We start from the raw sequence: 15,025 nt of genomic DNA, 5'->3' as shown, positions 1-15,025 counted from the left end.
CTCGGGACAATTTAGTCTTCAAGGAAGCGATCATGCATGTTTTTGCAATGTGGGAGGAAGCTGGAGTACCAGGAGGAGAACACACAACCTCCACACTGGAACGGCGGGGGCCAAAATTGGAACACAGAGCCTCAGAACTGTGGTGCAGACATGCTCCTCAAACACCATCCTATGCTGCAAAAAGATACCATTGAAGCTTTAGGTGATAAGGGTATAAAAGGGACGAACCTCGAGACCACCATACTGCCCTGCTGTAATTCAACATGTGCAACTTTGTGACAGCTTTCCATGTGCATTGTAACTTTTTCCTTGTGCATTGTAACTTATCCCATGTGACCCGACTCAGCCAATCAAATGGTTTACTTAGAGCGGCTTTGCAAGTGGAGCGAGTTGGTATGTGCGAGGAGGGAAAGTGGTGGTGCCCAAAAATTAATGCTGTTTTTTAAAACAAGAAAAATGCATAGAACAAAACACATTAACCCTTGTATTATGTTGTGGGTCAATTTGACCCATTTCAGTTTTTGTGTTGGCCAAAGTACTGGTTATCCTTTTTTTTTTCTTCATGAAATTTTGTGACTTTTCCTCATCTAGGGTCTTGAACTAGTGTGCAAAATCTGAACAACCTGATGTGTAGTGGAATGTCTGTGCAGAGTTTGTATACAAAGATGATGTTGCGGTCATTTTGTGCACACTTTAATGTGGGGAAAGTAGCTGTTCAGATCCAAACTAAACATGTATTTTTATGTACTTTATTTAGATTTCCTCTGAGTAGCCATTCAGACCCAGAGACCCAGGTGTGTGTTGAGGAGGAACTTTCTCTCCCTTGTCCTTGTTATTGTTCTCGTGTAAACTCTTTGACGAACGCACCAAAACTTAGCTCCATAAGTTTTACATCTCAACAAGCTTTATCACAGATTTTGAACTGTGATAGTGATGCAGAGGAAGATATTTCAGAGACAGAGGATGTTTCAGAGACAGAGGACAATGTTATTGATGATCCAGATTGTCAATTTTCCTACGAGGAGGAGGATGCCGTTGTCTTGCCATCAGATGAAAATCAAGGAATGCAGCAATCATCATCCACAGATGGGACATGGGCATCTAAAGATGGTCATATAAAATGGTCAACATCACCACACCAAAGCCGAGGCAGACTGTCATCTTCCAATGTCATCAAAATGACTCCTGGTCCTACAAGATTTGCTATCACACGAGTTGATGGTATGCAATCAGCATTTCAGCTCTTCATATCCCCACCAATAGAGAGGATTATATTGGACATGACCAACTTGGAAGGGAGGCGTGTATTTCAAGAGAAATGGAAGCCACTGGATCAGACTGACTTGCATGCGTACATTGGAATTCTGGTATTAGCTGGAGTGTACAGGTCAAAGGGAGAAGCAACTGCAAGTCTATGGAATGAAGAGAATGGAAGGCCAATTTTTCGAGCAACAATCTCTCTGGAGACATTTCTCATGATCTCTCGTGTGATCCAATTTGACAACCGCGACACCAGAGCTGGTCGACGTGAAAGAGACAAACTAACTGCGATCAGAGATGTATGGGATAAATGGGTCAAACCTTTGTTGTACAATCCTGGTCCCCATGTTACCGTAGATGAGCGCCTTGTTCCATTCAGGGGGTGCTGTCCTTTCCGACAGTACATGCCGAACAAGCCTGACAAGTATGGCATCAAAATATGGGCAGCCTGTGATGCAAAATCTAGCTATGCATGGAATATGCAAGTGTTCACTGGAAAGCTAACTGGAGCAGTATCTGAGAAGAATCAGGGGATGAGTGTGGTGCTGGAGATGAGTGAAGGGCTGCAAGGTCATAACATCACATGTGACAACTTCTTTACATCCTACCGCCTTGGAGATGAACTTCAGAAGAGAAAGCTGACTATGTTAGGAACAGTCAGAAGAAATAAGCCAGAACTTCCCAGTGAAATTCTGAAGATGAAGGGCAGACTTCTGCATTCCTCAATATTTGTCTTCACTGAAAAAGCAACAGTTGTTTCATACTGCCCAAAGAGAAACAAGAATGTTCTTGTAATGAGCATAATGCACACAGATGGATCTGTGAGCACAAGATAAGACATGAAGCCACAAATGATCCTAGACTACAACTCCACCAAAGGAGGAGTTGACAATCTGGACAAAGTCACAGCAACATACAGCTGCCAGTGCAAGACTGCCCGTTGGCCCTTGGTGATTTTCTACAACATTGTGGATGTGTCTGCTTACAATGCGCATGTCCTGCGGACTGAAATCAACCAGCGATGGAATGCCGGAAAATTACACCGACGTCGGCTTTTCCTGGAAGAACCCGGCAAAGCACTCGTCATTCCCAAGATCCAGAGCCGAGCCAGGCCAGCTCGATCCCCAGCAGCTGCAGCTGTCATTGAAAAGGTCAAGCTCAAGTCATCCAACCAACCTGCAATGGATCCAGTGGATACAGGTGTAAAGAAACGGAAAAGATGCCAGGTCTGTCCGTCCCGAGAGGACAGTAAAACAAGTATTACTTGTGTGAAATGCAAGAATTACATCTGCAGAAAGCACACAGATACATTCTGTCCATCATGTGGAGAACATTTAAAATGTAGAACATTGAAAATCTGAGAAAATGGGCAAGTTAAATGAAACAAACAAATGTTTGTAAAGAGGGAAAAACTTTAACTAAAATCGTTCTTAAATATAGTGTTGGAATTAAACATGTATTGCATATCTCTTTTCTAAATGTTTACACAATCTAAAATAAAGTTGTTACTTGGTTTAACCCGGGTTTTTTTTACTGTTTTGACTGGATTTACACAGTACAGGTCAAAATGACCCGCAACATAATCAATGTAATTATTTTTCAACATAATACAAGGTTACTAGAAGAGTTTCTTGTGTTATTTTAGCAATGTGGAACTATACTGCATCATAAAGACAGCAGTTGAGCCTTTTATATCTTAGTCAGGTCAACAAGTATGATGCAGTGCAGTTTCTATACCACTGTAACTCAATGAATAATTAATGAGCATATCATCTGTGTGTTTTTTTAATAGCTGCATTAGATCTTATTGTAAAAGTGTACCTACCTTTTATGACAGCTCGCCATGTGACTACTGAACACAAACATGAATGCCAAACACACAAAAACAACTCACCTAATTTCATCAGCGAAGCCAGCAGGACCCATAAGGAGATCTCGAAGGGAGTCTGGATGTGTTTGTACTCGAAGCTGAGGACCGGGAAGGGTTTCTTGGTGAAGTTGTGCTTCTCCTCCGCCACGACGTGAACGTCCGACTCGTCTCGGTGGCCCACGTCCGGTGAGCTGGCGGCTCCGAGAGGCAGCACGGAACCCTGCAGGAGCACCAGCAGCAGCAGCACGAGGAGCCCTCGCTCCGGCAAGCTGCTCCCGAAGCCGCCCGGGTGACGCGAGCCTTTTCGCGGGCACATTTTTTTTGTGGGTCGGGGGGGTGCTCGTTTAAAGTTCAAGCAAGTTGGACCGTTTGTTGGTTCGAACTTCGCCACATGAACCTACCGTGTCTAAACGCGTGGAACCAGGGGAGGTTTATTCGCTTAGCTAGCCGGTGTTGAGAGTCTTGGCTCGCCAGGTGAGCAGCCTAGGGCCGTGGAAGGGTGGAAACAGGAAACGTCGCGGTAACAGAAGGAGGTTCGTAAAACAATACACGAACGACAATTTCAAAAGTCAGAACGAGTCTCCGGTGTTTCTTCGGGCTTTTAAACAAGTTTAGTCCGCGTGACTTAGCAGCAAGCGCGGACGTCCTCTCCGGGGAAATGTGTCATCGTTGATGCTGGAGACAAACGAAACGCAGCGGCATCCCCCTCCGCGCCTCCTCTCCGTCCCCTTCCGGACAAAGTCGCTCGCGAAGCGGCGGCGTCGTCGTCGTCACTCAGATTCTGACCTTGACGTGTAGCCGCGAAACAACCGCGCCGCATTTTGTCTCATCGCCGAGTAAACGCTAACTTTTTCAAATGGGTTTGCTAGTCAGTGTCCGTGTGCGGTGGTAATTCCCCCGTCTCCTACACCCACGGAGGAGGAGGAGGACCTTGGCGGGGTCAGTTCAGGGAAGGGTGAGCCGCGATGCAGACCGCCTTGGAGTGGGTCGCGTCGGTCGCTTCTTTCCAGGCTTGTTGCGCCAGGTCGCCGCCGACTGCTCCAGTTGTGTTTTGCCTCGTTCAACCTTCAAAGCCTTGGAGGGAGGGAGGACGGTAGCCGTCAGACAGCGACGCCGACCGGCATGGAGGTTTAAGTTGTCGGGCCTATGAGAGAACTAGAACCTCATGACTCTCATGTGATCTCTTTGATCACTTGAGCGCATCAAATACACTAGCTTTCAGTCAGTTAAAATGGGACTTTCTTCATTCATATTTTTCACAATTTAAAAAAATTCCCAGGAATTTTTACTGCGACATCAATCCATCAAAAGGCACAATGATCAAGAATTCAAGGTCACCTTACGCAGCCAACTTCTTGTGTGGCTGAAATTAGCGGGTTTGTCTCGTGCGAGGAAGCGACTGAATAAACCAGACCTCGGCAAAAGTACAGTCTGTGGGTAGGGCAAGGCCCGCTTAACATTTTACAGCTAGACTGGATATGTGTTGCAGATATCTACTGTCCCCTCCAAAAGTATTGGAACGGCAAGGTCAAATCCTTTGTTTTTGTTGTATATTGAAGATATTTGGGTTTCAGATCAAAAGATGAATATGCGACAAAAGTTCAGAATCCCAGCTTTTATTTCATGGTATTTACATCTAGATGTGTTCAACAACTTGGGACAGAGCACCTTTTGTTGGAAGCCACCCACTTTTCAAGTGAGCAAAAGTATTGGAACAGACATTATTAAATTATCTTAAAGTAAATAACATTTGATATCTGGTGGCATAACCCTTACTTGCAATAACTGCATCAAGCCTGCGACCCATTGACTTCACCAGACTGTTGCAGTCTTCATTTGAAATGCTTTTCCAGGCCTTTACTGCAGCCTCATTCAGATCTTGTTTGTTTCTGGGGGTTTCTCCCCTCCTCTCCTCTTCAGGAGGTAAAATGCTCTATTGTGTTAAGGTCCGGTGATTGACTTGGCCAGTCTAAGACCTTCCACTTTTCCTCCTGATGAAGTCCTTTGTTGTGTTGGCAGTGTGTTTTGGGTCATTGTCTTGTTGCATGATGAAGCATCTCCCTGATTAGTTTGGATACATTTTTCTGTAAATTGCCAGACAAAATGGTTTTGTAGACTTCAGAATTCATTCTGCTGTTACCATCATGAGTTACATCAACAATAAAGACTAGTGAGCCCGTTCCAGAAGCGGCTATGCAAGCCCAAGCCATGACATTACCTCTACCATGCTTCACAGATGAGCGTGTGTGTTTTGGATCAAATGTAGATACTTTCTTTCGACATACTTTGGCCTTTCCATCACTTTGGTAGAGATTCATCTTGGTCTCATCAGTCCATAAAACTTTGTTCCAAAACCTTTGTGGCTCATTTCTCTACTTCTTTGCAAAATCTTTTTGCTGATGAGTGGTTTTCATCTTGTGGTATGGCCTGTATAAGTCTTCTTCGAACAGTGGATTTTGATACCCTGACCCCTGCCCTGTGGAGGTTGGCAGTGTTGTCAATGACTGTTGTCTTTGAGTGTTTCTTCACAACTCTCACAATGTTTCTGTCATCAACTGCTGTTGATAGCCTTGGCCAACCTGTTCCATGTCTGTTGCTCAATACACCAGTAGTTTCTTTCTTTTCCAGAACATTCCAAATTGTTTTATTGGCTATGCAGACTCCTCTATTCAAAGTCTTCACATGTACAGCTTACGGCCTCTAGATTGAAGAGACCAAATATCCTTTTGAGAGTCCAAAACGCATCGTTGGTCTTCATAAGGTGGTGATTCCCAAAGTGTTATAGTAGTCTGGTGTAAACCATTATAAACATTGTAGGTGGTTTGACGGTAAACTCTATTAACCTTATTAAATGTAATATTTCGCACAATTCAATTAAGATACTGCCAGTCAAAAGGCATGACAGTCCATTCATTTTTCTCTGTGTGGGACTTTCTTGCGATTACTATGTTAGTCGTAAAGCATCCCAATTTAACCTTAGATCAAATAAAAATCCCTCTTCAATACTGGTTCATTTAACCTCGGCCTGAGCAAATCCTTTTGCACTCAGCGATCCAAATTATTTCAAAGCACCCAAATGACCTAAACGCCAGCATCGTTATTCACGAAAGCCGCTACAGGAATGTGGATGCATATGTTTAGAGAATTAATTCATTTCGGTCCAGACAAGGTCACCATGGTCACTTGAGGCTGCAGGAACGTATATGTATTTGCTTTTTTTGAGACTTTTTACTGTTCGTTTAGGCTTTTAGGAGTGGCCTTTCAACACTGGGATTTATGACTAAACATGACTCAGCAGTCAGCACTCTATATCAAAGAAGGTTTATCAGTTGTTTTCACCATGCGTACATTTGAGGTGGTATCCAGTCAACTTTGTAGGAGGCGGTCATTTGTCTTCGCCGCTCCTTATTGCATTACCGTTTTTCATAGCCCTGTTTGTGCTTTGTAGTTTCGTTAGCGTTAAGGATTGGCTCTTTATCCGTCACGATCAAAATGAATTACACATCAAAGGAGCTTCACAGACCAGGAAATAGGAGGATTACAAAGACAAAGAGGACGTGTGTGATGATAACTGTAGAACAGGAAATGTGTTCCATAAACAAATTCAATTTACCAAGCAGATGCTAATGTAAATAACATAGCTAAATGCATAATAGCTTGTAGCTAGCATGAACATGACCAAGAAGCGCCAATTGTGAGCATGACCTATGCTGTGCTGTATTGCTGTTATTGTGAAAATAAGCACCTTCACCTAAGACAGGGATGTCCAAGATGTTTTCCATCAAGGGCCAAATATAGAAAAATGGAAAGATGAGGGCGGGGGGGCTCATAACCTTACTTAAACCAACCCAAATGACTGTTGGTCAAGAAGTGCTGAGCAGTTAAAACATAGACTACTCTCAAAAGGTTTGGGATGTTTGGTTTCCATAATGAACATAAAATATACTTTTTCTCTGACCTGAACATCCAACTGTTGAATGTTTCAGTACTTTTTGCACAACTTGCTCTTCTCTAATAAGGAGCTGAATGGCAAAATTCACAACAGACATTTCATCCATGAATGGGCCAATAAATTTCACAAGTTCACATTTTGAGATCACGATACCAAGACGACAGCTAACAATTGATCAAAAGTACCTCGGCATTTCGAGGCTTCAAACAGGATGTGCTCAGTGGGAAGTGGCCACTGAGCTTAGACAGTCACAGTGTCATCATCAGGTGGCAAAAGATATACAGAGGGCCTGGATGAGTCACTCACTAAAAGGCATAGAAGATGACATCCTTGGAAATAAAAATAAAAAATAAAAACTGCTGTGCTGCTAAGTTAGAGAACAACAAGTTGTGCGAAAAGTACTGAAACATTGAACAGTGCAGTCAAGTTTAGTGACAGTTAAATGAAGTTCACCTGTAGTAGGTAACTTAGAGTGCATTTTTGGTTTATTCTGCAATTTCACCCAAAATCTGACTATCCGTAACTATTTATAAGCAGTGTAGGAGACATTAAAAAAAAAAAAAAAAAAAAACATACATATGACATAGCAAAAAGTTATTAATATGGTACATCTTGTAAAATTAAAAATGTATGTAGTTTTTTAATTTAAAAGATTGTGTGATCTTGTATCAATCAATGTTTATTTTTTTTATATTTCATCAATTTTAAATAAAAACATAATTTGACAATTTTTGAAACTATTTTTACATTACAAAAGAAAAATAATTTCAAATACAAAGTTTCACATCTTGTAATATTCAACTTTTTTCATTTTATTTCACGTTTTTAAAGTACTGTGATATCTTCCATCCATCCATCCATTTTCTGAGCCGCTTCTCCTCTCCAGGGTCGCAGGCGTGCTGGAGCCTATCCCAGCTATCATCGGGCAGGAGGCGGGGTACACCCTGAACTGGTTGCCAGCCAATCGCAGGGCACGTACAAACAAACAACCATTGTCACTCACATTCACACCTACGGGCAATTTAGAGTCCCCAATTAATGCATTTTTTTGGGATGTGGGGGGGAAAACGGAGTGCCCGGAGAAAACCCACGCAGGCACGGGGAGAACATGCAAACTCCACACAGGCGGGGCCGGGGATTGAACCACGCTCCTCAGAACTGTGAGGCTGACATTCTAACCAGTTTATATATATTTTTTGTAACCTTCTGATGCGGGGCTTGTTTTAAATTTATTATCAGAAGAACTTAAAGAACTACTAAAAGAACACCCCTGGTCCAAGCTAATACTATCCTCAGGACTGTGCAAGACCTTTACTTGCTACACAGGCCTTCATTAGAGCTGTGATATTTGTGATAGCCGAGAGGATGCTGCAGTTGAGCGAGAGCGAAAGATGGACACTATCCAGCTGCTGTGTCAGAAGAAAATCCTCAAATAGTCACCTCAGCTGTCAAAAAGATGCCGCGTGTGTCTGTTGACAGACATGTGGTCAGGGAGGATGTACACATCTTTATACCAGGATGGTGTCGCATCTCCATTTGTTTTTAGATCCCCAATTCATGCTGGGTCACCGTCGTAAATCCGACAGCAATCACGGATCCTGCTGGCAAAAGCTTATGCAAAGTCTGATGTTGACTGCTCGTCTTCCTATAAGTAGCTTCGCCAACACGTTGTTTATTTTCTGCATTGCTAATCCGGTTCGGGTATCATAATTTGTGACAGAGTAGCCGTCACTGTCATTGTCCACGTTATTTTGCCGTGCTCTGCAATGTTGTAGTCAGCGTACAAGTATTCAACTGAGTAAACCTGGGTTGAAATCTTAGGGCCAGGGTACGTGACAAATTATGTCAGAAGTGGGCTGTACTGTAATTATCTGGCTACCGGAACATTGAGCGTGGTCAGTTTACAGTTATTTTTCTGACCAAGAGCAAGAAACCCAGGTTCATATTTACTGTATGTTGAATTCCTTGACAAATAGTGTCAGAAGTGGGATGCTTTACCGTAAGGGCATCTGTAGCATGTCAGATTAGTAGGCCTTTTGGGATTGGTGACTTCCAAAACTACGAACTGCAAGCTAATTAGTGTGACAGAGGCTCTATGGTGTCATAATCCATGAGACTTTTGTAAAAAAAAAAAAAAAAAACCACACACATTTATTTGCTTCATTCATCCTTCCTTTTGGTTTTTTGTCTTGACTCGAAAGAGACTTGACACACATGACGAAATCCCAGCGTTGATGGGAAACGAGCTGGTTTTGCATCAATCACAAAAACATTTAAGGAAGTTCACAAACAATGTCAACACCCATCCGCCTCCCCAATGTTTGGCATTAAAATTGATTCGATTCAAAGCACCACTCCCTGCATCCTGTCTTTTCTCCTTTCACTAGTCCAAATTCCATCCACTGGCTTCTGCATGAACGCAAAATAAAAACAGAACTAGGATGGGCTCACATTTGTCCTTAAACAGCAGCGCACCCCAGAGTCACTTATGTGCCACTGCTTGGAATAGTGACCCCGTTGCACGTGGGTACCAGAAGGTGACGCCATCGTACAAAGAAATAATAAGCAGACTAGTTACTGCAGGTCACTGATGGTGTAGTGGTACACTCTGACTTTGGTGCAGGCAGGGTGGGTTCAGTTTCCACTCAGTGACGGTGTGAATGTGGGTGCGAATGGTTGTCTGTGTCTATATGTGCCATGTGACTTACTGGCGACCAGTTCAGGGTGTAGTCCACCTTTTGCACGAATCAGCTGGGATAGGCTCCATCGCCCCGTGACCCTAACCAGGATAAGCGGTGTTGAAAATGGATGGCTGGATAGTTATTGCCTTTCTTGAAAGACGTTCTTCACTAAATAATGAATGGTAATGTACAACCTGTATAATATAACATTACTGCAAAATTATATTTTTATAATTATATATATTTTTTCTCAAAAAAATAATTTGTAATTATTCTGACCTCAACAACTACATGATATACTTAAACAATCCTGGTCTCAGAATGCTTCACAGCTAACCGTCCCACTTCTGACACCAACGTTCAACACTTTCTTGTTTCTCGATGGCATGCGACTGATGTGCCATGAATGCCGCAGAGCTAACCGTCTGACTTTCGACACTATTTTTCACAATGTTTAATTTGTAGATTTGCATGACAAAACACGGGTTTACTTCTGACCTGCGTCTTGATTTTGATGAGTAAAGGGGATAAGCCAACTCTGCTCGAGGGGTTTTGTGACTTTTGGGGGGAATATGAAAAAAAAAAAAACACCAGTTGATGGTACTGTTCTAAAGTGCCTGAGGGTATTGCATTGTGTATAATCTGCAAAATGTGAATTTGTGTTAATCAAGGGGTCGTGGCACAAACGTCTTCATGGTGAAAATGAGTTTCAGGAGGGAGCCACAAGACCTTTGCTGGAGTTGTTTCCTTTGCCCACACACAGTTTTAATCATAATAAGAATTTTAAAATAGGTCCTTCTGTACACCAGATTTCAGACTTGGATCCGAGTCCCTTTCCAAGGTGTTCTGTCTCTTTGTGTTCCACGTAGTAGACCATAACTCTTTCCATTTGCCAGGAAAGGTGCCCTCGCTCAGCACTTCTGCCGTGCAGGTCACATCTGGTCCGACCCAAAAGGAGATGAAGGCATGGGGAGGCGGGGCGAAACCCACTTTGAACTTAAAAGGAGGCCATGAAAAACGCTCGGAGGTACGCTAGATGCAAGCTTGACATTTGATTCGAGGCGGATGTTGCAACTCGAGGCTACGTGATCTACGTGTTTACACGGCAGCTTCATAACACTGTTATCATTGCACAAGTGGAATAAACGACATTGTTTATATGGCTTTCATTTAATGGTTTTATCAAAAAAAAAGTTGTCACCCAACATCATTGTCACAACAGTTAGATTTGTTTAAAACTTCCACTTTGAGACCTAATATTTTCCATCCCCAAAATACCGTTGTCATGTAAACAAATGGAAAAAACAACAGCCTTTTTAAACTTCCGGTTAGTGTAGTAAATGTAAATTTTTGTTCCAGAGAACACCAATGTAATGTTGGTTTTAACACATCACGGAAGAGCTTTTCACAACCATTATCATGATTTATATTGAGTGATATTTCATTGAAGTGTTTAGGTTATTGTTTTTGCGCGTTCGTAAAAGTGAGCCGCAATGTTCTATTTTCTTTTGCCAGATATCTTTTGCAAGTTATGACTAACCTCCAAGGCTGAGATGGCCGGCACTGGCCAAGGCCATGTGAGATATGAGATGCTGTGTATGGACAAGTCGACAGGACGGAGAATAGAAATTATGGACATAAAGCTCGCAAAATGAAGAGCATCAATTCTCTTTTTCTTCTCTGTAATGCACTCAAATGGAGCTTGATTCGGCATGTTACGCCACTCAAAGGGCTGAAGGAAACTCAGTGTCATTATTCGACCTTTGCTCTCGCAATCTCCCAACGAGAACACAAATCATCTCGGGCTTGTCAAGACTGCAGGATGATTTTTTGCTCTTGTTCGGAGATTAGGTGGGTAAAAGTTGAGACCAAGACATTGAGGGGTTGAGACTGAACATGTTCGATTTCATCGCGACTCCATGGCAACACTGCTAGTCTCCAGGAGACTGTTGCGGAGATATCTCCCCAACCAATCGTCCTCGTTGGGGTCACGTCCTGACTGCAGTTCGTCGTCGTAACCGACTTGAGTGGGCGAATGCTCACATTTGATGGCGTCTGGCACGTTGGAGAGGTGTTCTCTTCACGGATGAATCCCGGTTTTCACTGTTCAGGGCAGATGGCAGACAACGTGTGTGGCGTCGTGCGGGTGAGCGGTTTGCTGATGTCAACGTTGTGTATCGAGTGGCCCATGGTGGGGGTGGGGTTATGGTATGGCAGGCGTATGTTATGGTGCATTTTATTGATGGCATTTTGAATGCACAGAGATATCGTGACGTGATGCTGAGGCTCATTCTTGTGCCATTCATCCACGACCATCACCATCATCATGTTGCAGCATGATAATGCACAGCCCTGTGTTGCAAGGATCTGTACACAATTCCTGGAAGCTGAAAACATCGCAGTTCTTGCATAGCCAGCATGCTCCCCGGACATGTCGCCCATTGAGGATGTTTGAGATGTTCTGGATCGGCGTATACGAAAGCGTGTTCCAGTTCCTGCCAATATCCAGCAACTTTGCACAGCCATTGAAGAGGAGTGGACCAACATTCCGCATGCCACAATGAACAACATGATCAACTCTATGCGAAGGAGATGTGTTGCACAGCGTGAGGCAAATGGTGGTCCCACCAGATACTGACTGGTTCTCTGACACCCCAGACCCCCACAATAAAGCAAAACTACACATTTCACTGTGGCCTTTTATTGTGGCCAGCCGAAGGCACACCTGTGCAATAAGCATGCTGTCTAATCAGCATCCTGATATGCCACACCTGTGAGGTAGGATGGATTATCTCGACAAATTAGAAATGCTCACTAACACAGATTTAGACAGATTTATGAACCGTATTCGAGGGAAATGGCCTTTTGTGTATGTAGAAAAAGTTTTAGATCTTTTGAGTCCAGCTCACGAAAAATGCCTTTATATTTTTGTTCAGTATAACTTGCTTGTCCTCTTTCAGTTAATTAAAGATAAGATGTTTTTTTGCATTGCGTTTGAAGTCAAACCATTTATTTTTTTATTTCCATGATTGCTCTTTTTCTCTGATCCAACAGAATTAACAGCAGTCGTTTTTTGTTTTTTTTTCCCTTTTCTTGGTAACACTTGCATTAATTGCTCCAAACAGTATTTTTTTGGCCTATTCCTCAAGTACCTCAATGTTTCTCCGTCCTCGTTGCCATTATTTCGGAGAGGGAAGTAGACCGTCCTCGCATTCTTAAAGGGATTGCTGCTACCGTACAGTTTATGGTCAATTGGAGGTGTTTCTGAATGCAAATGAGGTGAATGTGCACGAACATGGCAGTTTAGAACAGGTGGAATTTATCAACACACATTACTTACTGGTGTGCACATGACAGGTGTCACCTTTTTTGATAAATACAGATTCCTTTGTACTTACACACATTCTAAATTCCAGCCCGACGAACAAACTTAGAACCTGTTCTACGCACTCTTTGATAAATGAGGCAACTGGTCTCGAATTGGTCTCAAGCTGCCTTGGTCTTGGATTCAACTCCTCAAAGTGTCACCTAACATAACCTGGCATCTTCCCAACTTTTATTATCAACAGTTATTCTTGTAAAGTTGATTTTCAGAGTCCTGTGGCAACAGTCACAATTTATAGCCGCCACATGATAACACTGCACAGCGGCCTCCCCACAGGCTTTTTTTTTTTGTCCTTCCCAAAATGAGATGCTGCCTGATTGAGCAGAAAAGCTGTAATTTCTGTAATGATGAGAATTTCCCCCACTTGGCTCGATTGATCGCTTGAGCGTACACGCCACTGCCTCATCAGCCAATGTTGTTTATATTGGAGCACTGCTAAATATACTGTCACCATTTTTAATTAGCCTCAGTTTTTAGTCGCATCTGTTAGTCCGTGTGACGATGCCGTTCCGGGGTTTGCTGCCAGCATGGTGAAAACCAGCAGGGAACCGCTGTGATTACTGCTTCCATAAAGAGAGCAACTTGTCGCAGAGGATAAAGCCACAAAACAGCCATTTTCAGCACGGGAAATGCTAAAAATATCAGTTCTCACAAAACATGCAGGCTGCTATTTCTGGGCGTGATGGGACCTCTCGCAGTACTGCTAAAACTGGTGCGGAAAGCTTGCTGCTGCACTTTCTAAAAAAATGTCAAATGACCCTGCTTCTAAACAACACAGATTGCACTACATGGGCAGAGGTATTGGGACGCCTGGCCATTACAAATACAGGAAGTGAACATACTGTAGCTATCACAGCCTTCATGACATTTTGTAGAATGCTACAAGTGTAATCATATGATCATCATATGAGCCTAAACCTGATCTTGGTCTTGACTTGGTCTTAACCTGCCTTGTTCTTGGTCTTGCTCAGACTCAACCTGCCTTTGTTTTAGACTTGATGTAGTCTCAAACCCTCAAAGACTTTGTCTTTACCTGCCTTGGTCTTACTCTTGACTTGGTCTCACCTTTTTAGAGTCTTGGTCTCAACCTGTCTTGGTCTTAGTCTTGACTCTGGCTCAACACATCAAAATCTTGGTCTAGTCTCAATATGTTTAGGTCTTGGTCTTGAATCGGTGTCAACTTCCTCAAAGACTTGATCTTGACTTGGTCTCAACATTCCTTGGTCTTAGTATTGACTCAATCTCAACCCCTCCAAATGTAGATGGCGGTCTGGGAATAAACCAGTCTTTGTTCTTGTCTTAATTCAGTTAAAACTTTGAAATTTGTGGTCTGAACTTGGTCTCAACCCTTCAAACCCTTGTTTTTCACTGGCTCTTGGCTTCGTTACAGTCTTAGTCTTGACTTGGCATCGACTTAGTCTTAAATCAGTCTCAAACCCTCAGAGTCTTAATTTTATCTTGGTCTCAGATCCATGCAGCCTTAGTCTTCACCAACTACTACTACTCTCCAAACTGTTCCATTTCCAGTCACTGCCAGGCTTCTATCGTGTGTTTTGTTGTTCAAACTGTGCATCATTGTGTATTCCTCCATGTCACCGCATGCGTGTTTGTCAACGCCGGCCTCCAGCCTCACAGAGAATGTCAAGAGAATGCATGGATAGTATGAGTCATCGTGGACGATGATACGATGGGACTGTTCTTTTTTATGGCGTCAGGGCATTCACAAGGTCTGGATTTTAAATATTGCATTAGAGCTGACTCCTTCCTCCCCCACTAGCAGCCTTGGGGCTCTGTGGAGTTCTGCCGAGGTCTGCGGAGCTCTCATCCAACCCCCTCACTGAAGAGCCTCAGTTGACCTACGAACTTGATCATACATT

At 43.1% G+C, this 15,025-nt stretch overlaps 1 protein-coding gene across 2 annotated transcripts in view; it reads right to left on the bottom strand.

Annotated features, from left to right (window-relative positions):
* slc9a1a (solute carrier family 9 member A1a) overlaps nucleotides 1–4,228 on the bottom strand; it is a 54,387-nt gene extending 50,159 nt beyond the window's left edge. For both annotated transcript variants that reach the window (XM_061674629.1, XM_061674630.1), the window contains exon 1: nucleotides 3,155–4,228. In XM_061674629.1, coding sequence (XP_061530613.1) covers nucleotides 3,155–3,446 — 292 coding nt within the window. In that variant the 5' untranslated portion in view covers nucleotides 3,447–4,228. The remainder of the gene's footprint in view (nucleotides 1–3,154) is intronic.
* Between the last annotated feature and the right edge of the window lie 10,797 nt (nucleotides 4,229–15,025).

This window comes from Phycodurus eques, chromosome 4 (assembly GCF_024500275.1).
Source record: "Phycodurus eques isolate BA_2022a chromosome 4, UOR_Pequ_1.1, whole genome shotgun sequence".
Lineage (NCBI taxonomy): Eukaryota > Metazoa > Chordata > Actinopteri > Syngnathiformes > Syngnathidae > Phycodurus > Phycodurus eques.
Note: the sequence above shows the minus strand (reverse complement) of the source record. Positions and strands in the feature narration are given on the sequence as shown.